The sequence below is a fragment of the Zonotrichia leucophrys genome, chromosome Z, assembly GCF_028769735.1.
Source record: "Zonotrichia leucophrys gambelii isolate GWCS_2022_RI chromosome Z, RI_Zleu_2.0, whole genome shotgun sequence".
Classification (NCBI taxonomy): Eukaryota; Metazoa; Chordata; class Aves; order Passeriformes; family Passerellidae; genus Zonotrichia; species Zonotrichia leucophrys.
The window spans coordinates 56,225,609-56,251,199 of NC_088200.1; the positions used below are offsets into that span (position 1 = coordinate 56,225,609).

Sequence of the window (25,591 nt, forward strand, 5' to 3'; positions counted from 1 at the left end):
GGGACGCGGCGCGACCCGGCGGCGTCGGGGGGACGGGGCGGGGCCGCGAGGCCGGCGGCGAGCGGTGGCTGAGGTACCGCGGGGGCGCGGGCGGGGCCGCAGCGCACCGGGCTGGGCTGTCCGCCCCTCACAGCCGGCCAGGGGGCTCTGGGGAGGGTCCGGGAGACGCGAGTCCCTCGGTTGCGTGCCCGCCGAGGCACCTCGTACGCCGCCGGGCCCTCGGGTAGGAGGGGTGTGCAGTGCTTCCCCCGGTTCCGTGTGTGTGTGTGTGTGTGTCTGTGTCTGTGTCTGTGTCTGTGTCTGTATCTGTGTCTGTGTGTATGTGTACGTGGGTGTGTATGTGCGCGTGTGTGTGTGCGTGTTTGTGTGTTTGTGTGTGTCTGTGTGTGTGTGCGTATGTGTGTATGTGCGCGCGTGTGTGTGCGTGTATGTGTGTGTGTGTGCGTGTATGCGTGCGTGTGCGTGTTAGTGTGTGTGTGTTTGTGTGTGTGTGTGTGTCTTGGCGCAGAGGAGCTGCTCAGGAGAGTGTCCGGCGGGGCTGGCAGTGTGGCTTTGTGAGGATGGTGTACCACAGGCGTTACCCATATTGGTGTGGAATGTGGCTTGGCTTCTGGGTGGAGTGATCCCTACAAGGTTTTTCTCTCATTTTGGAGTAGAAAAATGACCTTTCACCCGCAGACTTCCTTCTGTTTGTGACTGAAGCAGCCCCTACAAAGTTTTCCTCCTTTTGGAGTGGGAAATGACCCTGAACTCACAGACATATCATAGTCTTAGTATCTAGTGTGGCTTGGCTTGTGTATGGAGCAGCCTTGACGACGTTCTCCTCTGTTTTTGGACAAGACAATGACTTGTTAGCTTCTTTTCAACGAAGCTCTGCTGTAGTAAATTTAATGAACAGGCAACCTACCAGTATTGGAAGGGGGTCTGCAGGGAAGTCAGAGAGAGACTCTTTGTTAGGAACTGTAGTGACAAGGAGTAATGGGTTTAAACTTAAAGAAGGGAAATTTAGGCTAGGTAGCAGGAAGGAGTTTTTTACTGTCAGGGGTGTTGAGGTGCTGGAACAAGTTGTCCAAGGCGGTTGTGGATGCCCCACCCCTGGCACTGTTCAAAACCAGTTTGGATAAGACTTGAGCAACCTAGTCTAGTGAGAGGTGTCCCTGTCTGTGGCATCGGGATGTTGGGTCTGGATGATCTTTAAGGTTCTTTCCAATCTCTTTAACATTCTACAGTTCTATGACTTACTTGCTTAGAACTAGTAGCAAGTGGTGACTAGGAAGAAGGATGATTAGATATTGAAATGGGCTGCCCGTGGAGGTGGTGGAGTCAGCATCCCAATGGGTGTTCAAGGAAAGACTGGACATGACACTTGGTGTCATGGTGTGGTTAACAGGGAGGTGTTCAGTCTTAGATTGGACTTGATGAGCTCAGTGGTTTTTCCAGCCTAGTTGGTTCTGTGTGATTCTTTAGGTAATTAATTAATTTTTTATCTCAAAAACAAGGAGTCTGTCTGTGGCCAGGGTGCCCCTGCATCCTTGCCATGCCCCAGCCAGAGGAACTCTCCATCATGCTGCAAATGGGTCACCTGAGGAGTTCAAGCAACTCTTTCTCTCTCACACAGTACTGTGTTGGATTTTGGACTATTTGAAGTTTGCAATGAGAGTGTGTGGCATCGTGATAAGTTCTGCAGTTCCCTATCAGTTAGCAATGAGCCTGGCATGCAAGGACATGGACGAGCAGGCACAAAGCTCTGATAACAGTGGAGGGCTGTATAAACAGGAAGGGTCACAGATGTGAAACTGCCACTGTTTTCCCTCTTTTCTCACATTTTTTCCATTTAATGAATTAGTAACATGGAGAAAAGCTAAATGCTCCCTTTATGTGAGCTTCTCTTGAACTGTAGAGTATTGTAGGAGCTATGAAAAGTTTCAAGTTTTCCCAGGAAAGTACTTTCTTACTGATCTCATTGTATAATCTGCTCTGTAAGTTATAAACAAAATCTGTCTTCATTTAAGGGTAACTTTCAGTTTCAGGATGAATTTAAAGTTTTAGAGAACTGCACAACTACCAACTTTCCATTCCAAGTTTTAATGTGTGCTTTAAGCAACATGTTTGGTACTTTTGACAGCTTTCACAGGTACATTACATGGTTTAAGCTTTTCTAGCATATCTTTCTCTGTGTCTCATTTCCCACTCTGCTTTGCCCATTGCCACGAGGTGTAGCTTGTATTTTGTTGACGCAAACAAATACTGTATTACTTTTTTGCCTTGCTGTCTGTTTTAGATATGAGGTTGTGTATGGAGGTAGCGCTTTCTACAACAAGGAATCACTGGGCACCTTTCCTAAGAGAGATATGAAGCCTCCTCATGCTTAGCTGAAGTACTACCATATTCCAGTAAACATTATTATAATGAAGTGACAGTATTTTCTTTTTCTTCCTGCCTGACCAGGAAAGTCAGGAATCCAAGCTGAAGGCATGCGCAAGCTCTTTCTCATGCTCCTACCTGCATATGAATTCAGTTCCACCCTCTGGTTTGTTCAGAACTCTGTACCTTTCAGTATGGTTTTGCCTTACAAAGTGGTGGAAAACTTTGTTAGGAATTGTTTTACACAAATCATACATCGCCCATGCAGATATTCAGAATAGTAATGCTAAACAGGGCATTGCATGTCTTCTTGCTCCAAGTCATTCATGTGGTTTTGGACTCAGGAGAAAAATTATTTGAGATATTTTGTTTTCCTAGTAGAATGATATATTCATTTTGGATTATTTTCCCTCACAGCCTTGCACCTGTTGTTTGCAGCTGCATTACTTTTAATTTGCAAAACATGATTCCATCAGAAAAAGTAGAATATCTACTTTCTCTTTTCTTCTTTTGGTTTTTTTTCTCTTTAGGAAAAAATGTGCCTCAGAGACTGCTGACCTCAGACCCTGCAGAAATCTGCTTTATCAGGCAAGTGTCTCAGTTGGTCAGTTTGTAACATATACTCAACAAAATCATTGTTTGCCTATTGAAATTGCCTTCTCCCCTCTCTTAGCAAGACTGTTCAGACCTTTTCCATTCTCTTTTGCAAAGGGTATGCATACACTTGAATGTAGTCAGCACAGTCCTGAAAGCAAAGGTAGTTCATGGTAAGCATGTAACTGAATATTATACAGCTGAGTTTGGCTGTATTTCTTGTACCAGCTGAACTTATTTGTAAACCCAAAGTTGATGCAAACTCATAATAATGATGCATTAGCAGACTGCATGAAATTCTAATGGGATAATCTCAAGTCAGTTTTGACAGCCTTGTCACAGAATATATATATCTCATCAACTTATATGTTGCTATATTATAGACTTTTTTTTAATTTCCATTAGTAAATGTGCCCTTTGGATTTTCTCCCACTGATTTTTACAGTGTAGGGGGATACTTAGTACTAGAGATTGTTGTTGGTGCTTTATAAAAGTAAGACATTTTGTGGTCACAAAAATGAAAGGTTAATAAATCCTGTTTCCTCAAGAAACACTTTTTCTAAGTATGCCATCAATCATTTCCATTATTTCTGTTCTATAAAGTTATATTTGTCTACACCGCTTCTTCAAAGCCTGACTTTAGTACACAAAGGAACCTGGACAAAATCTATCACCTTAGGATTTAGGCTAGTAAACTCAGAGAGTCTTCAACACTTCCACTGTTCATGATGTGTAGTTCATGCCTGCTGTTGTTAATTGTTTCTGAATGCAGTCTGGGCATATCTTTGGACCTTTAAAGACAGAATGCACAAATAACTGTAGGATTCAGTTTGCTGAGTCAAGTCCATTCCCAAAGTCCCATTGTCAATGACAGAGAGGGACCATGACCTGGTCCTGCACTGGAGCACGAAGTAATTAGATAGTTTCTGATGAGACAGGTCTCAATTTTTGCCCTACATTTAAGAGTTTGTGTTTATTTTGGGAATTTTTGCCTGCTTTTCTCTTAAATAAAATGTGCTAAATTTGTCCCTATAGATATTTCAACATAAGCTAATATTTGTTCAGGGGGTAGATTACAGAATAAGCATGCTCTATTTTAACAGGCTTAAATTCTTAAAAGTTGGTTTATATTGTCTGAAACAGGACAATCTCATTAGAAACTTTTTTATAAAATGAAACCAATTTTTTGTTTGTTTATCTTACATAGAAGAAAATTTTGAGGAGTTAAAGCCTTTTTGTTCTCAAGAAAGTGTTACTTGTGGTGTTTGACTAGTTGGAGATGAATTAACTTATCCTGGAAAACACACAACCTCTACAAATTAAGCAGCTTTTTCAAAGGGTGGGAGCGATGCTTTTGCTAATGAAAGGCAACTGGCAAAAGGAATTACAGGTTCTGGCTTGCACGGTGGCCCACCATCACTTTATAATTAACTTATAATTTTTTGAAGAACAGATGGTGGCTGTACTGCATCTAGAGAAAAACACTCAAAATAAAACTGAAATAAATGAAAATCCAAAACTCTATTTTTTTATCCAGTTCATTCCCAGCCTATCCCGTAAAGGACACATTGTTATCCAAATTACTTTCAGATGTTGAGCAAATTGTATCAGGCTCACAAAGTCAATACAGTAGGGTTAATAACTTGTATCTCACATCACACAAGTATTGCTTGTGTGTTACCCCATTTTTTACTTCTCAGACATCAAGAGAGCCTCATATTTCTTTTTCACTGTGCTGGCACATTTCTTTGGTAGTGGGTCCTCAAAATCTCTGTGGTTTTAAGAGTATATTATCATATGGTGCTTCCCTGATAAACTCAGAAAAGTTCAAATACTTCAGAAAACGATGGGAAAAGTTCTGACTTTGGATAGCTGACAGCTGTTTAACATATCATGGTAAAGACTGGATTGTTTTTATGAGTCATGGCATAGGGCATTGTTGTAGCGGTGCTTTATGTTGAACATTGAAAGTCCTAACAATACTTTTCAGATCTGAAAAATTAAGAAATAATACATCCACGCTGGTATATGTCTTAATTCCCTCACACTTCAATGTGCTCTGTATGAATTTCCAAGAATAAAAGCCATTGTTCTTGCAGTATTGCTCATTATAGTTCTCTTTTTTTTTTGCTTAAATCTGCATGCATTGTTCATACATAACTACAGAGGGGAAAATGTAACTTTAAAAAGGTCTGTAGACTCTTGAAATGTAAAAAAAAATAAATTAGTGTTACCTTCTGTCAGTGATCACTCTGAGAAAAACTTACAATAAACAAGATGATTTTCTGTACAGATGATTAATTACTGACAGATTTACAAATAAAACGGTATGATTTTACAAACAGTAAATTGCATTCCCTTCTATTGCAAAACCTTTTGTGGAGAATTTACTCTGAGGTTGTTTATACTCTCTAGCCATCAAGAACTCTTGTCTTTTGCCCCATTTTCTGTGTTGTTTTACTTGAAGCAAAGTGCCAGTAGTCTGAAGATTAAATAAACCTGGAATTTAAGATTTGGGCTTTGGTGGTGTTGCTTTTGAAGTAGGAAAAAGGCCCAGCATTTTTGTCAGTTTTTAAGTTTGTGATTGATATTTTTAAAATTCTGAAGTTAGTTGTATGAATTCCAGTTTTGATGTGAGTATTATTAGATGTTGCTTGGTTTTCATCCTCTCATAGGCTGGAGTTATGCTTGCATTTAAGAAAACCATCTTTATGAAATGGCTCAAAAGTAAAAAATTCTTAAGTATAACCAGAAATCATTTATCCAAATTTAATATATTTTCAATTACTGCCTTTTTTCCACTGAAGTAATCTTATACAGTTGGTACTTTTCTCAGAGCTAGTGTAGACAGGAAATAATTTATTGTATTAAAAAATAGAAACAGAGCAATGAAAATAATTCAAACCTTCTTTGCAATTTTAGACAGAAACAAAGTAACCTACAGAAAAGAAAGAAAGAAAACCTTTAAAATAATTTAATGTCTGAAAAGCCTGTGATGTAGAACCCAGATCTGAAAATAATTGTCTGAGGAAAAGGCTGATGAAATGTTGTCATTTTTTCATAACTGGAAAAATGTAACGAATCAATGGATGGAATTTAGTATGAGCCATACTAACTCACTCTTGAATTGCATCAAATTATTAACAGTGACTATTTTAGGAGTGGTTAGATATATGTAATAAAATCTGGTTTTAGGAGTGGTTAGATATAGGTAATAAAATCTGGTTCTGGAAGATTTCTCTGACACATACCTGGTCTTTATCAAGGCTGGCTGTCTCCAAAGACTGAGTCTTCATTACATTATTTAAATGTCCTATAGCTTGCTTCTTAGTTGCACCAGCTGAAAGAGCAACAATTGCTGAACACACTCACTGTGAGGTGAGATTTCTTAGAAGCTGTTTTTAGTTATCATACATTCAAACCACTGCAGATCACTCTTTGGCTGTTGTAGTTGCACTTGAAGAAACATGAACTGCAAGCCTCCAGTTCTGGGTGTTTTGTTTGAAAACATTCAAGATAGCCTTGAAATCACAAAATTACTTCCTCCTTCAGACATTTTTTCTATTAGCGTATTTTAACATTTTCTTTGTAGACATTGCATTTTTAACATGCTGTCTTAGAGGTAGGAGGAGGAGGAGATTTGTACTGTCTCTACTGAGGCATGAATTCAGAGAAAATATGTATTGGCTCTTTTGAAGTGATACCCTCTGTTTTGTAGTACCTAGTCTACACAAGTCTTGTCAGCTCTCCTGTGCAATGATCTTATTGAGAGAAAGTGTTGGAAGTAATAAGAAAAATATACAGAGCACTTGTTAGCTGTCCAGAAACAGCAAGTAAATTAAAATATGAACAACATGGACATTAAGCATTGATAGTTTGTCCTCTCTAGAATTCAGTGATAGAAGCAGCTGGGAATGAGACTGAGGCAGATTCCACCCCTCCTCTATATAGTCTTTGCAGTATTGATACATAAGTAAAGACAAAGTGTCTCAGGGTGTTTATGCAGAGAAAAAGACTGTGCAATAATTTTTCTTGTACACTACGCTTATGTCAAAAATGTTATTGGGAAAGTCATATATGTTTCAAAATGAAGGGCTGAAGTACATATAAGTAACTTGCATTATGTGCAGGAAGGAAGACAAAGTGAGGATCTGTGTATTTCGTTTTCATGTTCTGATGCTAACTTTGGCAACTTAGTTTGGTATTTCAAGAAAGATGAGTGAGCAGAAATTAAGACAAGCAGATGCAGTGAATGCTATTGATGGTAGGCAGATAAGAATTTGGAGTGTTGTTGCAAGGAACATACAGAAAAAGAGCTGGAGTAGATGTCTTGAAGGCTGTTGAGGGAAACTGATTTAAATTTGTTTGATATTGATAATCTTGGTGTTGTTTTCCAAGTGCGTCAAGCAAGCAGTGACAGAGGAAGTTCAGGTGTTAATATAGGAAGTGCTTGCCTTCCAAAGGTACTGTTAAATTGTCTGTACCTCTCCGACACAATAGGCATTTCTGAAAAAAAAAACCAAACCCAAAACCCTGGGTAATACTTAATGGGATGTAGTTGTCATTGGCATGTTGGTGTATTCTAACAGAACTGATGTGGAGCAAGGAAGGAATTATACCAGTTCCTTGGAATATATGTCTGATTTTGTTCTGAGTGGTCAACCCAGGAAAAAACAGTGGGACAGAGTAAAAAATTAGTCAACTGATAATGATACTTAAGGAGGAAAAATATAGAAATGGAAGATATTAGCATGCACAGTTGTGGAAAATGGCTGTCTCAGAATGATGCAGTGTAAGAAAGAGAAGCTACTTCAGAACAGGATATGCAAAGAACTTAAGTATATAGGTAGGTAATGTTGGGTTAAGGAGGCATCACAGCACACCTGCCAGTCCAGATCCTCAGCACCAGGGAACCACTGCTCAGAAAAATTTCACATCTTAACCTCATGGCTTTAGCTATAGGAATGTAATTGTGCAACTAGCTATGCAGAGAAATGCTCTAACTCCTTGTGTAGGCCTATGTTCCTATGTAAGACCTTTCCACAAAGATCTGGTCTTTCATTTTAGTATATATGAAACGTGTGTAAACACTGACCTACTTTAAACATGCCTTTCTATGAGTCACTGGTGTTCCACCTTTGAAAGAAGTTACTCTTTCCAAATACTGTGACACAGTTGCTTGTTGAAAGCTGTAATTAGCAAAAACTTGACTATACTTACAGAAATAGTAGTCTCAGTTCAGGTTGGCACACTTAGGATAACTTAGTTTATTGTTTCGCTTCATGTATGCTTCATTATTCCATTTTAGCTTTCACAGGGAAAGCCCAAAAATACAACAATTAATGAAATCTCCCCTTGTTCTCCGCAAGTTTGCTCTGGTCTTATGGTACTTACTTATACCACTTACACTTCTTAACAATACTCTTAGAATGTATCAACTTCTCCTGTATTCCTGCTACAGAAGGCTGCTGCCACCAACGTGAGGAAGCTTGAAAAAAGCTCCACTGCTTATACTAGAAAAAATGTGGAGGGTGAGAGTAGCTGTCTTAGGGAAAAATTATGCTTTTTTATTAGCAATAGACTGACATGCTGAAATTTTGTCAGGGTAGTCATTACAGGTATCCACTAAAATCCTGATGACTTGTACTCCATTTCAGTTTTGCAATTAATTCAGGGCCAGAGGGTGTTTGGTAATATTTTCTAGACAGCAAGGTTTAAATTAAAAACTACACAGGAGCTGTGGAGTGTAGTGAAACATTGATGAAAGCTTGCAAGCTGGACTAGGATGCAGAAAAAGATACCAGTCTTGATGCCTTCAGAAACCATTAGTGGGATTTTATGACAGCTTCATGGGAAATACTTCAATTGTGCATGGACAGAGCTTCAATATAACTTTTCATGTCATTTGACAGAGTTAGTTTCACTGTTCTGATTTCGTAATATTCATAGCCATAGTTCATTTCACTTCCTGATTGCAACAGCAATGATTCAGCAGTGGGTTGGAAACTATTTTATTTCACGTCTCCAGCTGTAGGTTAGTGCTCTGGGTTAATAAATGTTAACCTTAGACACTGATGGCTACAAATGTGAAACAAATGTAAAACAAGTGAGTCTAACTAAGGATAATACTATTTTTCTTTCGAGTTTTCCCCATGTTTCCAGCTAAAGATTGGTAATGCACAGAAAACGGAAATGAAGTTTAAAATGTATTGGGTGATTCCTGTGTATCAAAATGAGCATTTAACACTAAAACCAAGATGTCCTTGTTTTTTCATTCATGTAAGTGGTGAAAGTTAAGTTTCTGTGTTGGCTTAGCCTACCAGGAATGATGAGGTGTGTAATAGCTAAAATTCTTGATAATGCAGTCTTTTAATTTTTTTTTCAATAGACAGTCCTTAGAATATGGACGGCTCAGTAATGACCTATTCCTATGCAATTTATCTTATAAAGATTTCAAGGTAAACTATCTGACTAATTTTTTTAATGTTTAAATCATAACACATAACACATTTAAGATTTGTTTGCTACTGCATAAGACCTCTACAGCAAACTCAGTGTTTGTTAAAAATGGATACATTCCTTCTTTTTGTACCACTCTTTTCTCCCAACAATGACTGTTCTGTTTACATATTGTTTGTAACTGTGTTTAAAATATCTGTGCACATAACAAGGCATGACACATACATTTTAATATATGTATCTATATCTTGTTTTTTTTTTCATTTTAGAGCTGTGATGGCCAGTCACCAAGCAGAAGTTCAGAGTTTGAAGCTAGATAATGATTCAGTTATAGAAGGAGTAAGTGACCAGGTACTGGTGGCAGTTGTGCTCAGTTTCACTTTCATTGCTGCTCTGGTATATACGCTTTTAAGGTGAGAATGTGTTGAGGGGAATTACTCATTTTTGATAAAAATCCTAACTTTCTTCGCAATTGCGTGCATTGGTGCATAAAAACTGTGATTTTGTGACAGTAAGGAAGTGGTTGTTTGATTGCTTACTATATTTAACTAATTGCTTGGTACAGCTAAAATCAAAAGTGGAGTTCAACTCTTCCATATCTTCAGATAATCAAACTTAGTAGTGTTCATCGTTCATTAAGACTGAAAATGGTTAAATTCACAGTCTGTATCGCAACAGTTGTATTTGATTAAAAAGTACAGATTTGTCAACGACTCCAAGATTAAAATTGGATATATTCCTCCTATGTATGTTCTAGCTGAAGTCTCCTTCCAAGAAAGCAAACAAACAACAGCCCAAATCCAAATAAATTGACTGATTTTTTTGTTTTTCAAATGAGTATGCTGTACAACAGTGGACTGCGATGTGCATTCCATACAGGAAAATGTTAAGTTCAGAATTCAGTAACTTTAATGATGAAGTCATCAAAGCTTATTTTTATTTCAGAGTTTTTCTTTGCATCCGAACAAACATCTTAGCCTATGTGTTTTGGGAAAATGAGCTTCAGATTGGCTTTATTTTATTTCATTTTATTTTGTTTTGTTTTGTTTTGTTTTATTTTCTTATTGATGTGTGTAAACCTCTGAACAGAGAACAGTTTTCAAAACCAAGGGAACTCAGTTTTAGTGACACAGTGGCATCATGGAACTTGAAGAAGATATGTCCATGTGAGAAATATTGCTAAGGTAGGGTTACTTGAGAGCAAGCTACTAAATAGGCTATAAGTAGAAAAACTTGGTTGGACTGCAAGGCAGTGCTGCTGTTAAGGACCAGGAGATCACAAAAGAATCTTAAGAAAGGCATTCACTTCGCTTTGCCTTTTTTTTTCCCGATGCTGTTTCAGTTACTCAGATTGCTTTAATAATGCCTCTTTTTTATCTGCTCTGTTATGATTTCTCTGTCCTTCACATTGACATTTTTGGCATTTGTGACTTTTAGTTTAAAAGTTAACACTTTATTTTTGAACTCTAGAAAGGCAAGTAAGAAATATTAAACAAAAAGTGAGTGGAACAAGGGTCAGCAGTTGTGAGAGTGGACAAGAGTAGCAGGAGTTCAGTCAGAATTAAGTTCAGGGAGATGATGCGTCAGTTATGAGGAGTTACTTAGGGAGGAAGATAACGCTAATTATCGACTGTCTCTGCAGAGTAACGAGGTAGGTAAAAAGTTGACTGTGAATCCTGTTACATGCCTTGATGGTTTATTTTCTGGAGAGGCAAACAAACTGAAAACACAAAGCTTCCAGACTTTGGAGGTCTGCTTTGTATAATTTGTGGCCAGTGACAGGACTTGAGGAAACACGTGAAGCTCAGTCAGAGGAGATTTAGGTTACGATACCAGAAAAAAGTTTTTCACCCAGAAGGTTGAGCAGGCTCCCCAGGGAAGTCACAGCTCCAGCCTGATAGAGTTGAAGATGTGTTTGGGCAATACTCTCGTGCATATGTGGCTTGAGCAGTCCACGTAGGACCAGGAGTCTAACTCAGTGATCCTGATGGGCCCCTTCCAACTCAGCATATTCTGTGACTGTGATTCTATGACTGACAACTGAAAGACTTACCAGTATCCTCTTAGCTCCCTGCTCTGCCTTCTGGTACCTTTTGAAATTGTCTCTATTCAGGAGCACTCTTCATCTATCTCCTTTGTATTGTTGCCCTCAAAATCTGCATAGTATGATAGAAAATTGGTACAGTACAAAAATTATAGTACTTTTAATTTATTTAGCAGAGAGGGGGAAGTGAGGAAGAAAAAGAGTATTTTCTTTTTCTTCTCTAGTTACCTTAGACAGTACAGTGGCCTTTGTGTTGCTTATATGGTGTTCATTACCCCAGTTTTTTTCTTTGCCTTTCATGTTTCTGTATCAGCAGAACTGAACTTAAGTTGGGTAGGAACAGGTCATGGGTAAGTAAACAGGAAGGAAAGCTTACAAGGTGATGAGTAGCTGCAGGAGCTGAATCAAAAGGGAAATGAGCAGCAAGGAGTATGTATTGCAGTAGATATTAGGGGGCAGAAACAGAATATGGAAAGAACTGTTAAGGGATATAATTGTTGTACTTGTTTCCAGGTGAAAGAAGTCAATGAAGCATCACATCAAGGCTTCATTCATGCTTCTTGCGGAGAAACTTACAAGCCATAATTAACATTTGTAACAAGTTGCAGATGTGTAGTTCAGGCACTATAGGATACTTTTGTGACGCCTGTATGCTTTTGAGTTATAAATTTTGATAAAATGAAGCCAGATTTTTTCCATCATCTTTTAAACTGGTGAGTAGGTTGTCACATTACAAATGAGATTGTGAAAATTCAGTGTATTCAGCAAATTAAAGGAATCCTGATCCTTTAATTCCCTACAAGGGATTTGACCTAGATGACTTAACTTTTCCATGTTTATGGGTCTACAGGTTTAGATTTTTTAATCTAATTTTTCTATCCATCATATGGTTTGATTATAGGAGCAAGTCACTATTTTCAGCAGAAGTGAGATCTTAGTCCTTAGAATTTAACAGTGTCCATCACTGCACAGTGATGTGCCAGTCCCCTTAAGTACTGTCCCTCTATTTCCTTGTGTGAGACTGCACACTGAATGAGTCTTCTTCCTTCCAATCATAGTTTGGCTGGGCCCTCTGTGGTACATAATACAAATCTTTCCACATCATGGGACCTTTTCCCTCAAGTTTTGGCATGCTAGCAGTCAGAAATAGGGAAATAAAAGGCTTTTGCATCTAACTTTATTTCTTTCTGGCTTGTGTTTGATAATGCCTCTAATGACATGGCACCATATTGGTTTTCATTTATTTCAGTTATCTTCTTACATTAATTGCATGACAGAAGTTATAAATTTGATATGCCTTGAGCCCTGCCTGTCCCTTCCTGAACATTGCATGGTTTTCAGCTACATCACTCTCTTATGCATAAGTGACTGTACATGGTGTACCCCTGCAGCTCTGCAAATGCTCTCATGATTTTGGCATAGTATGTTATACCAGGGTAAGGTCATGTAAATGAACACTTGCAGTAGCAAATTTGCTACTGCTAATTTAGTTGTTTTTGGAGAAATCAGAATAAACTGTCTTACAATTCATGCCTTGCACTTGTGTGTGAATCAAATTGGACTTCAATATATATCAGACATTCTGGCAAGCTGAAGATGTGAAATACATTTATTTTGTAGCATCTAAACAGAAAAATACTTCTATACATATAATATGTATGGCAGACAACATCCACAAAATCTGATTCATGGAGACCAAGGGTGCATAAGAAGGGTTTTCATACAGGCTTTCTATCATATAACTTTCATATGTCACCCACATTAGTATTAAATAAATTTTCTTTTTACAGATAGTCATGTAAATATTAGCATGAAAAATATGGGACTTGTCTATTTCTCTTTGAAAAAAGAATGAGGCAGACAAAATGTTAAACATTTTAGCAATAACACAATAAGCATTTGAGCAATAATGCAATACTATGATTGTCCACATTACCTGAAGGAAAATATTGCAGAAGCTTCTAGAGCCACTGAGGAAATTATATAATATAACTGCAACCAGAAAATGTCCTGAAAGTTCAGCCAGTCCAGCCCCATCTCTGACAGATGGTCAGCTTACCTCAATATCCCTGGAAGCATTGCAACCTGTTTTTTGATTTAACTTTTAGTCAGGGATGAATCAAAGTAGCCTGAGGTTATCTTGTCTGATTTTGTACATTATGTAGTTAGAAATGTGTTTCTACAAGCCTTAGATAACTGTGGGAAATAATTGCTCATATTTTTAGAATGAAAGACTTTTTCTGTCCCCTTTTTACTCCATGAACAGTCTTCTATATAAACTGACATTTCTTAAGTCTTTCTCTAATGTATAAAAAATGTGGGCAGTAGTTCTTATTATCTTCTGAACTTTCTCCAACTTCTCTATGTGTTTCTATGCATTTAGCCCAAAATGGTGAACAGAATCCAGCTGAGACCTCAAGAGTGCTCAGCAGAATGTATCATCATTCAAATCCATATGAATTAATAAAACATAAAAATTCATATGCTATTGACTCATATTTATTGTAGCTCAACACCTCTGATTGCTGTCAGCACATTTTTAATTTCAAATCTGTCCCATTATGCTTTTGAATTTCAAATTTGTAATATATCCATCCTTCCTTCTTCAGTGTGACCCTTCCCAATGATTCCTCTTGGCATATCTAACCTGTAGTTTGCCTGCCTGTAGAATCTTCTTTTTTTAAAAAAGAGTGATTTTAAAAGAGTGGTTTCTTTTTATATCCAGTCTGCTGATAGTTACATAAATTCAATATTCTAAATGTAAGTTTGTCTACCCCTTCTTATGCAAATGTCATGTAGCAGATAAAATTGAAGTAATTAGGAGGTTCCAACTCTGTGACTTAGGCAGTGAGTGAAAAACTAGTAATTTATTGAGTAATTTGTTGAGTAGACCAACAAATAAGAAACTAGCAATGGAGACAAAAACGTGTCTTTAATTAAAAAGCTTTCAAGCTACTTCATTTTTTTAGGTTCGAAGCTTAATTTTTTTCTCAGATTAAAATCTAATTTTAACATGATTAATGATTGGTTGTGGAGTCTTTGAAAAATCCTGCTGCTGTGCAGCTTTAAGTGTCCAAGTGTCCAGAATAAATTCCTGTTTCCCTTATTATTTGTGTACTTCCTTTAAAATCCTTTATAGCAGGAAATAATGGTTTTTTGCCCTTTGTTCAGGTTTCATATTTGTTTCAGTAAGTTATTTTTCAATGTGGGATCACAGAGCTTTTTATTGCTTGTATTTCCTTTCACAGAAATGAACATCAGAACATACACCCAGAAAATCAAGAGCTAGTGCGAGCTCTTCGTCAGCAGCTTCAGACTGATCAGGTGCTGTACCAAGTGTCGGCATCATTCAGCTCTCTGATGTGGGATGCTGCAGTCTTCTCTGAGGTTCTGGAAGAAGATGATCTTGAAAGTTATGGGAGCTTACTTACTGTACAGAGGCATCCTTAAAATCCATCAAGTAATGGGATAATGTACCCTTTTTTAATGGATGCATCAAGGAATTAAAACTAAATTTTGGCTGGTTCTTTTTTCAAATAAGCTTTTGCCACAAGGTGGAGTATGTTAGATTATGCTGTGTGCTTCCTGGAATGTTCCTGGTAAAGGAAAGGAAATCTGGAGTACAGTTTGCTGAGAGAGGACAGGGGTAGATGTTTAGACTGATAAGCAGTGTGTAGCAGAACAATGGCACAGCAACAGGAGCCAGGCACAGACTGACAGAGAGGAACTTGTTAGCAAAGCCTTTAGTCACAGGACAGAGAGTAGTGGTTTTAAACTGAAAGAACCTAGGGGGATGCAAGGAAGAAATTCTTTTCTGTGAAGCACTGGGGACAGGCTGCCCAGAGAAGTTATGAATGCCTCATCCCTGGAAATGTTCAAGGCAGGGTTGGATGGGGCTCTGAGCAGCCTGGTCTAGTGGAAGATGTCCCTACTTATGGCAGGACAGTTGGAACTTAGTGATCTTTAAAGCCCTTCCAACTCTGACCATTCAATGATTCTGTGACGGCATCCAGTTGAACAGGTAGAGTCTATGCCATGCTTTTGGAGAATATTGAAAAGTCTTGTATCATGATATGTCTTGAAATAATGACAGTGCATATTTATATGGAAGACAAATACGGCAAAATGGGGAGAAAAACGGTTTCATGACAGTGACATACGCAAGTTGATATCTGTGTTTGGGCTTGGAAACACTAAATGCTGCAACTGGTAAGCAACGCAGTTTGGTTACCTGGCTCTGGACAGAACTACTCAGGATAATGAAGCAACAATATAGATCCAAGTTTGTTATTCATGCTCTAGCGTGTCTAACCTGACTCACTGTGAAGGACCAAGGAGGTTCCTCCTTTGTGGTCTTTAACTGGTTTGAAGCACACACTTTTTTAACAGATGAAGGGAAAATAATGGTCCTGTCACAAGAACGTGCTTATTGAATCAATGCATTTAACCATGTTTAATTTTTACATTTAAATATATTTCTCATTTCACATAGTTCTGTGTTTGACTTATAGTGAATGAACACCAATTTATTATTTTTTAGAACTCAGTAGACTTATATAACATAGTATCTCCAACACTTTGTGTTTTCCTGCTGTTCCAGCAGGATGCTACTGCTGGTGATCGGCATCGCTTCTATACAGATATGTCGTGTCCAGTCTGTTTGCAACAGGCTACGTTTCCTATAGAAACAAACTGTGGACATCTCTTCTGTGGTAAGCAAGAAAAGCTCCTAGCACCAAAGTTAAAAACAGAACAGAAGTACAAACTTTTGGCACTAGCTCAGGCATCCTAAATCAAAACTTTGTTTCCTTTTAACTGTATAGCATTGCATCTGCAAAATAAATAATTTTTTTATAAATAGTTGAGAAAATACATTTAGGAATAAACAATTACTTTAAGAGTGTGCAGCATTGTTTTCTATGCTATCAGGAATGAAACTGTTTAATTTTAAAATGTCGAAGAGTATAATTTGTTTCCAGTTTAGTAAAAAACTCAAGATGTTGAAGAACATTTGGGAATGTACCATTTTTTAAAAAACTGTTTTAGAAATAATAAAATATTCTTTATTTCACAAAATATTTTTTCTTGGAAGTTCTGCAGAATTATAAGTAAGTGCAAAATTGATTAAAGTGTTTGGTTTTGTGGTTTGTTGAGGCTATATTTATATACTGACACCCTGTGTAGCATTTTGCTTCTTCTCCTTCAGGTTCCCAGTAGAATTCTTCCATCTGTTTTTTTTTTTTTGAGTTATATAGCATATACCATGCCCAGTTGTTTAAATGAAAAACAAGCAATTTTGGAAAACAGATAAAATACTTACATTTTTATATTTGCCTTCATCTGTTGAAACTGATGACGATAAAGCCAAGTTTTTAGGATAAATTTTACATCTCTTGGCATTTTTGTGACTTCTACATTTTAAACTGGCAAAAATTTTTATTATTTGCTTCTTCACTTAATGAATAAAAATTTGTTGTGTTTCCGAGAAATAATGCCTTAAATTACTGATTCATGTGAAACCTGTTCAGGAGTTTTCTCATTAATAGCATTGAATTTGAAGACTTTAGTTCTTGGTATCTTCAGTGAATGCTGTACACAAAATCACAGCAGAAACTGTAGATTTAACTGCTTATGTACACTTTTTGTTGTTTCCTTTGCCATTAAATGTATTATTTCAGGTGATGCATTTTTCATCTGAGGAGTTTAAATGTGTGTGTACCTTACCTTCACTAGGTTCCTGCATTATTGCCTACTGGAGGTATGGCTCATGGCTGGGTGCCATCCGCTGTCCGATCTGCAGACAGACGGTAATATTTTAAATCATCATCGATCTGTCAGTTTTGTCTAGGATAGCCTGCCAAAAGGCACTTACTTGTGAGCTGCAATAGTGAGGCTGGCAGATAAAGAAGTCTGAGAAACCGAAAAAGTACAGAGGGATATGTGAGACGGGAATGGTGGACATTCAGTTTTTCTGAACCTCTTGCTTTGACAGATGGCTCCAAAAATTCAGATTGTTCTGCAATCGCTGATAACTCAGCTATTTTTCTGTAAAGACTATATGAAAACAGAAAATTGTGAGATTTAAACTATGATCCTTTCATGCTTGAAAGGATCATAGTTTAAATCTCTGTTTAAGATTGAAGATGTTAAGTTGAAGATGTTATTAACTTCTTTTACCAGAATTTGCATCTGAAAGGTTTGGCTACACACTACTGGTTCCTGAGAAATATGCTCTCTCTTCCCTCTGTCCCTACCAAAAGACCTATCCATGTCAATTTCTTATTTTGGTCTTATTTTTAACTTGTATGTATTATTAATTTATTCTTTGTAGAGCAAGCACTAACTTACTTCCTACGCAACTTACTTACATTGTCAGTTTGAAATATGTTCCTGCAACTCATTAAGGCTTAGGATCTGTGAGTCTCATAGTGTATGTTTTAACAAAAGTACATCTTTGTTTTAACAGTGCACAAACTACAGAGCTAGTAACTTCTAATGAATTATGTAACTCATGCCCTTGTCCCTCCATTGTATCCTACTTTGATTGTGTGTATCAGCAGGACAAATGACTGTAAGAAGACAGTTGAAGGAAAAAAAAAATAGATATGACTGGAAGGAGAATGAATAGGTTTAGAGTGTAGCCAGTGAAGAAAAAGACACAAATAATAGATGGGGAAGGTGTGGAAAAGGGGGAAATAAGTTATTTTCTTTATTGTCTTTCCTTATATATTTTTTCATTTATGTTTCTCTGAGTAACAGGTATATTAGGTGGCACTGTTTGCATGGTTATGTATTCGTTCTAACCCTGATTTATAAATGGTGAAGGGAAAGATGTATACATGAACATTAGTCATACAACAGGACCAGAAGTTGAATGTAGATCTCCTCATGCTCTCGTTTCTGAATGTGACTGCCACACAGATTTATATTTAGTTGCCAGTTACAGAGGAAGCTTCTGAAGACTATAATAATTTAAAGCACTATGCCTTCCCTGTTTCCCCTGATAATCTGCATTTTTTTTACCTGTACATTGCTTCCAAATAGAAGTCTCAGCAACACCTATCTAGAAAGATAACATATATGTGAGTAAGGTCATACTCACATATATCTTATTTCTCTATGTTTGCATGAAAGTTAACCCAAGAACAGAGCAAAGTTCTCTGTCCATACAAAATAGTTGAAGGTTAATGTCTTTTTCTTAATTCATCTCAGTATGAAGATCCATATGCGAAATCATGAGTTTTGCTGCATGTTTGTTGTTATGCAAAGCAATCCTAAAAACAGGAAAAGAAAGGCCTCATTGATTGCTTTATTCTATTTCCAATTTAGAAAAGAAAATTAGATTAATTTGGTAAATTAGCTTTGTTCTCCAAATCATTTGTCCCACTTATGACACATAAAGCATTTAGGTGTTTAAGAAGCCTCTCTTAAAAGGAAGGTTATTTTGTGCTTTTTTTTTAACAATCTCTTTAAAAATTAATATTCTGTAAGGAGCTGTAAGGAATTAATTAGTTAAAATCTAATAGCAGTACCCATTCTAGTAATTTTCAGGTTATTCTCCTATTAACTATTCAACTAAACCAAAATTTTTTTCGTTTATATAGTTAACTAAAGATGACTGTTTTACATTTGCATTTGTAACATAATCTCCCTGCTGTGCCTAGGTAACACTATTCTTACCACTCTTTGGTGAAGATCAGCAGGGTGCAGCCCAAGTGTTTCAAGATGTTAATGATTACAATCGAAGATTTTCAGGACAGCCCAGATCGGTAAGTTTTCGGTAAATTTAGGTGGAAGTCAATAGTGTCAGGAGAGTTTGAGAGCAATTTTTTTTGTTTTTTCCCCCCTTCTTTTTTTTTCCTTTCCCTGGGATATGGATTTTCTCTTCCTGATGCTTAGGGCCTATGCAACTTTTCTTTAGGAAATTCATATTGAAATGGTTAGGCCAAACCCAAAATTATATATTTGTCATTTATGAAAATGTAGGGAAACTTACTTTTTTCTTGTAAGTGAGAATCTAATAAGTCTTGAGTTTTCTCAAGTATTTATGTGTTAAGTTGGTTTTTAGATATGAGTCATTATTTTGAAAGGATTGATAATTAGTCACTAAAAATACTTAATTAAATAAATGACATGCAAGGAAGAATATTCACTTCATTGGTCTTTTTATACTGATTATAAAGAAGAATATGAAGTTCTACTCTGTGCCTTTCTCCTCAGACAGCTGTATGTTGTCTTGATTTTTTTTTCCCTAGTCTGTATTACAGTCTTTTTTCTCCTTTTTGAGTGACGGGAAAAAGAATTTTTCTTCTGTAAATAGCTAAGGGGGGTGGTCAAAGTTCTACAAATGTTAGAAAGTCAGCCTTGTGAGCCCATCTCCTGTGTGTGTGTGTCCTGTTTTGCAAGGTGAAATGCACACACACGCATGCTAATAACCTCCCTGCTTGTCTTCATTTGTAATGGGATTTGGATATAGCAGAAAGACATTAAAAGAAAAATGTACAGTACAAAGAGACAGAAGAGGGAGGAGTATTTTTCTAAACCACAAAGTTTATGGGTTTTGTCCAGAAGAGGTTGAAACTGCCTTTTAGGCTCCATTAGACCTCTCTGCGAGCTGTGTCTAGTCCCCAGTAACCTGTCTGAGGTCATGCCAGAAATCTGCATTAAAGCCCTAATTGGACTAGATAAATTGTCTTTGATTTATACAATGTTACCACATACAAAATTTCTTTCTCAAAAACTTTTTCAGCTGTGGCACTAAGTCAGTCTATATGGAGTTTAACAACTCTGTGTAGAAACTGTCTACCATAGAAGGGAGCCAGTGTAAAAGAAGTTTTAAAGTTCATCCCTCCCTGCTCATCACAACAAAAACCTGAATATTTTCTTTTGAGCAGTCCCTTGCTAAGCTGGCAGAATCATAGTAGCAAAATGGAAAGAAGGCAGGAATGGATTTATTTAAAGGTTCTTTAGTTTACTTTGAAGCTTCATCCATCCTTTGGAAACTTGTGTGAATCACTGGTTATACACCAGGAGAGGGGGTATTGTGTTTCTGAAAAACTGTAACCTATTCTACTTTACCTATTAGGTTTTTTCTCGCAGTCCTGGTTTGTCTTGCATTCTGATCAATATTTTACTCCAATTAACCTGTTTGCTGTTTCTTACTTCCCCAGTCATTTGTTTTCCTCTATTAGTCGTTGCTTTTCCTTCATAATAGATGCCAGTATATTTTCTCGTAATGTATATTAAGTGTGTGCTTTTCATTGTAGAATAGCGCATTTTAACTGTTTCTTGAAAACGTATATATTCTAATGCTTTTCTGCCTGGTAAAACTAAACTCATTAACTCTTCCCGGATTTTGTTTTAATTCCTATAAACTAACAGAATCGAAGATGTAATGTAGTAGTAGAAACTTCAGTTTAGCATGGATGAGTTGCTAAAGCAACATACTAACTTTTAAATTCTTTCTTTATAGATTATGGAAAGAATTATGGATCTCCCCACTTTATTGCGACATGCTTTCAGGGAGATGTTTTCTGTAGGGGGCCTCTTCTGGATGTTTCGCATCAGGATATTCCTCTGCTTGATTGGAGCCTTGCTGTACCTGGCTTCACCTCTGGATTTTCTTCCTGAAGCTCTGTTTGGAATTCTGGGGTTCTTGGATGATTTCTTTGTCATTTTTCTGCTGCTGATATATATCTCTATCATGTACAGAGAAGTGGTAACACAGCGTCTAAATAGATGAAATGGACAAAAGTGACCTAAAAGCCAAGTCAGTTGTGGAATGTTTTAAAAAGAAAACTATAAAGTAAGTATGATATAGCAATGTGCCTGTGTGTGATTTCAGTAGTAACAATTTCTTAGCTGGTTATGTTATACAAATATAAAGGGTTAGTATATGGTGATGCTTAACTGGAATCTTTAATTTGTGCATTACATATGCTTCATAAGGATGAGGTTAGTTTTATAATGTTGTAATAAACCACCCTTTGTCTACTTCCACCTGATTAACAACTGAGTGTAATGAAAGCAGGAAACACTCTCTTTGGTGTGTTGTGGTTTGTGAAAAAGGAGTTCTAGCAAAGTACTTCAAACAATAAGCCCTTTGCATAATCTCGATGTGTAAGAAAATTCAGAAATTCTTCACAGTACAGTTATCATGGTTAAATTGTTTGATGTCTCCCTGTTGTGGACTAGAGTTTTTTGAAATAAAAATTGCTTTTTTTTGTCTCTGTGGAAGAGGAAACCCAAGGACCGCATTACAATTATCACCTTGCAGTTTGCTGTTGTCCACATGCTTCAGAAAATAAGGATAATACCTTGATATTGCTTGAACTGCACTATGTACAGTTGCATGCAATTTGTACCATTTTATTTTTATATTTGGGAATACATACACAGTATCTGCTCTACACTGAGAAACCAGTATTAGGCACATCACACTCATTAGCGCTCTATTTTTTTAAGCGAGAGCATGGTTTTTCTCTTCAGACTTTTTCATTTGGCAAGTATGTATCTTAGACCAGAGGTTTTGGGCTGCTTTGGGTCAATGCAATATGGCTGAAATGCAACTTTGCATTTCCATATATGCATTAAAACATTCTGCCAATTGGAGAGGACACTCAAATTCCAAATAGTGGTTCAAAAAAAGAAGTCAGAACTGGATGTTTACAGTACATGTACTTGTATGTGTACAGTGTAGATGTTTACCCAGATGTACATTCTGCAATATATGTGTACTAAACAACATAGATATTGGGGTGATTTTCAGTTGGAGTTTTCTTGTTTGATTGGTTGTTTGATTTGGATGTTGATAGACGAGGTTCTGAATTACTTTGAAAAATAGTCTGTGATAAAGGACCATAAAAAATTCTTGAAAGTGTTTTCAAGAATACCAGGGTATTAATTATCCTTAAAGCTGGTTGTTTTTTATGTTGAATTTGAGCATAGGCTACCATGGCTGTACAAGTAATTTGAAAATGCTTTCATTTTGAGCAATGATTGTGACTATGAAGGTCCAGGATATGAGTACTTTTTAGCTAGAGGACTGATAATTGCAATTTAACTTCTTGAGTACTTGAAAGACAGTGAATTAATAGGTGATTCTTTGTGTGTTTACATATATAGGTGAGACTTAAAAGGGACCTTTTCACTGCTTCTGTGTTTTCCCCTTGCAGGTGTCTTTCTACAGCTTCTAGAACTTAAGCATGTGCAGGAAGATGATAGAGCTGAAACCTCAGGTGTCAGTCATTGAGGGTGCAGATTGTCCTTCAGTGTCAGTGTTCTAAATGGCATTAATTTAAAACTAAATTCACCTATTCTTCATTTGAAAATTTCGTTTTGGAAATCCGAGGACATTTTACAAATGAACTGGAAAGCTAAACTTTTCTTTGTTGCTGTTTGTTAGAGATGGGCAAGAAGAGAAAAGGGAAGTAAGTAAGATTTGGAAGAAAAGAGTGAGAGAGAAAATTACATTTTTGGAAGCAATGCTAGCTGACTTTTCTTGAGCATCTTGGTTGAGCTTTTCACCTTGTGTTGGCATTGCTAATGTATGGTGATGTTTTAGTGGCTACCTCAGTTAAAGCTCTTTAAGGTGTTATTGAGTAAGGATGAGAAATTCATAAGCTGTTAGATGCATTTACAAAGCAAGACAGTAGTTTAGGATATTACGTAAGACAGGATTTCACAGTTTTACTGTAAGTGTTGTTTTTGGTTTTGGGGTTTTCTTTCTCAAGAAATCTAGCTGAAAACAAACCCCAAAATTCTTTTTTGATTAAGTAAATTTAACACCCTCTTTTCTCCTGGAGTTTAAGTTGTTGGTCTGCTTAGAGAAGAGTGTGAACTGCTCTTGTAGAATAATTAGAATTTCTTCATGGAGTTTGTTGATCTACTACTTCATCCATACTTTTACCCTATGACTATAATTTTCCCATGACTCTCTAAATCCAGAGTGGATATAGGGGCACATGAAGCTGCTTACTGATTGGTTGTCTTTGAATTTCCCAATTCCGTGCACTACTGTGAAGTTCATGTGGAAATTTCCTATCCCATCTAAGGGGATCCTGTGTATCTGAAATCATACACAAACCACATCTGAAAGACTATATGAAGTTTCCCCATGTTCTTTTTCTTCAGTACATTTCTGATAGCCAGAAGGGTTTCACTCAGAGACTTCTGCTTACTTTTGAGTATTGAGTAACATTGTAATCTTAAATTCAGCACATTAAATGCTTGACAGAATTATAACTGTTCCTTTCAGTGATATGCGTGCTTGCCTGTGGCTGTTCTTTTTTGGTCCTGCAAGCCAATGATAAACAGTATTATGACTTGTTCAGGCCTTTTTGTGTAATGCAAAGATGCATCTGTCCTGCAACGTCTGGCCACTGCTCCTTTCCACAAATCTGAAATAGCTATAAGTTAGCTCTCTTGGGTGCTTAGCTTGAGTTTAACCTAAGCTCTAGAACTCCCAAGAAGCTGGAGATTAAAATATGAGCATGTAGTATTCCTGAACTGTGTGCTGCTTAGTTGTTCTGGCAGCAATGTGAAAGGTAAGGGTTAGGGCTGACCACTGGTTTCAGAATGTGAAGGAAACATGTGATGCTGTGTGCAGAGTGACTGCAAACGTTGCTGTGGTTTTGTCTCCTGTGGTGGGGCAGGCATGTCACTAAGGGAGGAAAATTTTAAAAAGGAAAACTATAGCATGAAGATGTATGGGGATAAAACACAGTTCTTAAAAGACCACATGGGCACCAAAAGCTACGTGAAATATTTGATTGTTCTAGCAATATTAACAGAGAGGAAAACAAAAATTATACTTAATAGCTCTTACAAAATAACTTGTAGCATCTTGAGGCCTAGTGATCATCGCTGTATAGAGCGATCCATTTCTGTGCTATTTGTGTGCCACACCATTGATGTCTGTGAGGATCAGGCACAGCAGTGTGGTTTGGGGATACAATTTTGCCGTAAGTTTCATAGAACTGTAGCAGTATGTTACACTAGATTTTTAAGACAAAAGAATTTAAAACTACTTATTGTTACTTCTAATGATAATAAATTACTGTTAAAGAGATTCTCTTGAATTATTTTATTTTATTGACTATCTGGATGCAATATTGTTTTATTTCCCCTTTTTCCACTTCCATGCATTAAAGTTGTAAGTGTGGTGTCCCACCCTTGAGGGGAAGGGAGTACTCAAGATTGGTAGGTGCCCATGGTCAAAAGGAATGACAAAAGTCAGAGGGTCCACAAAAACTTAAAAAGTTCTATTAGTAAATTACATACTTGGCATGGAAATTGGTATAAGTTAGGACCTTACCTCCTCTATGAACACATGGCAGCGGGTTTTGAACAGAGGGGTAAGGTGAAAGGGGAGAGAGAAAGAGAGAATTAAAGCGGGAGAAAGAGAAGAAAGGAGAGAGGAAAAGAGAAGTCACCAGTCCTAGCTCCAGCATTGATCCATCTGGGGTGTCCTGGGGATGTCCACACATGTGGGCTTGGTTGGAATACCTTTTACAAATAAATGTCCCCACCTTGGAGATAAGTGTCTCACTTTCTATGCAAATTAGCAACCCTGTGCAGTCCGTTCCTCTAGACTTTTCTGGAAATGGGTTGGGGATGGCTTTGGGGATCTTTGGTGGTGTCAATCCCCTCTTACATTCCATGCCCACTTCTCAGCCTTATTCCTGCGCTTGTGCTATGTTGTGCTCATCTCCAGGAGCCAGAACTAGGACATTTGTCCCAGAAATGTGCTGCCCTACCTCCTTATGGCCTCTTCTCCAGCCACATCCTCCTCTTTCTCAGTGGATTATTACAAATAATTCCTGGCTGTTGTCACCAACAATCCATAGCTCCATCTGGCTATCACTTTTTGAGACATACACATTAGCCCTCTTGTCTCCTAGGATTCTACAGGCAGTAACTTTTCTGCAGTTGTGATCTGTTTTTGTTGTAGTGTCTGTGGTCAGGATGGTTAGAGTTACCTCAGTGGTTTTCGTCTTTATGATTGCCAAAATAAAGATTACAAAGTTTCTAAGATCTTAGTCCCAGAAGCGTATTGTACATCAGATGTCCTTCCCTAGCAGTCCAACCCATTCCATCAGATCCATGAGCACTGAGGTTTCAGGCTGATAA

General features: G+C 37.4%; 1 protein-coding gene across 9 annotated transcripts; it reads left to right on the forward strand.

The window, feature by feature from the left end:
• Nucleotides 1-9: 9 nt before the first annotated feature.
• On the forward strand, nt 10-24,530 carry RNF170 (ring finger protein 170). 9 transcript variants are annotated; one of them, XM_064736034.1, is made up of 8 exons: nt 10-73; nt 2,895-2,952; nt 9,687-9,830; nt 14,710-14,785; nt 16,062-16,173; nt 17,195-17,268; nt 19,126-19,230; nt 20,934-24,530. In XM_064736034.1, exons 3-8 carry the CDS (start codon nt 9,694-9,696, stop codon nt 21,201-21,203), a joined length of 774 nt encoding a protein of 257 aa, XP_064592104.1. In that variant the 5' UTR covers nt 10-73; nt 2,895-2,952; nt 9,687-9,693; the 3' UTR covers nt 21,204-24,530. The 9 variants fall into 9 exon arrangements, 8 of the variants coding, with proteins under 8 accessions (XP_064592104.1, XP_064592105.1, XP_064592106.1 ...); XM_064736035.1 differs by having other exon boundaries at nt 46-223; XM_064736036.1 differs by having other exon boundaries at nt 46-223; nt 9,687-9,768; nt 16,065-16,173.
• The last annotated feature ends 1,061 nt before the right edge of the window (nt 24,531-25,591 follow it).

Coding starts and splice junctions, on each gene's coding strand:
- RNF170 (XM_064736032.1), top strand. CDS start 9,376: ATGACCTATTCCTATGCAATTTATCTTATAAAGATTTCAAG. Junction 16,174..17,194: donor CTGTGGACATCTCTTCTGTG/GTAAGCAAGAAA, acceptor TACCTTCACTAG/GTTCCTGCATTATTGCCTAC. Junction 17,269..19,125: donor GTCCGATCTGCAGACAGACG/GTAATATTTTAA, acceptor TGCTGTGCCTAG/GTAACACTATTCTTACCACT.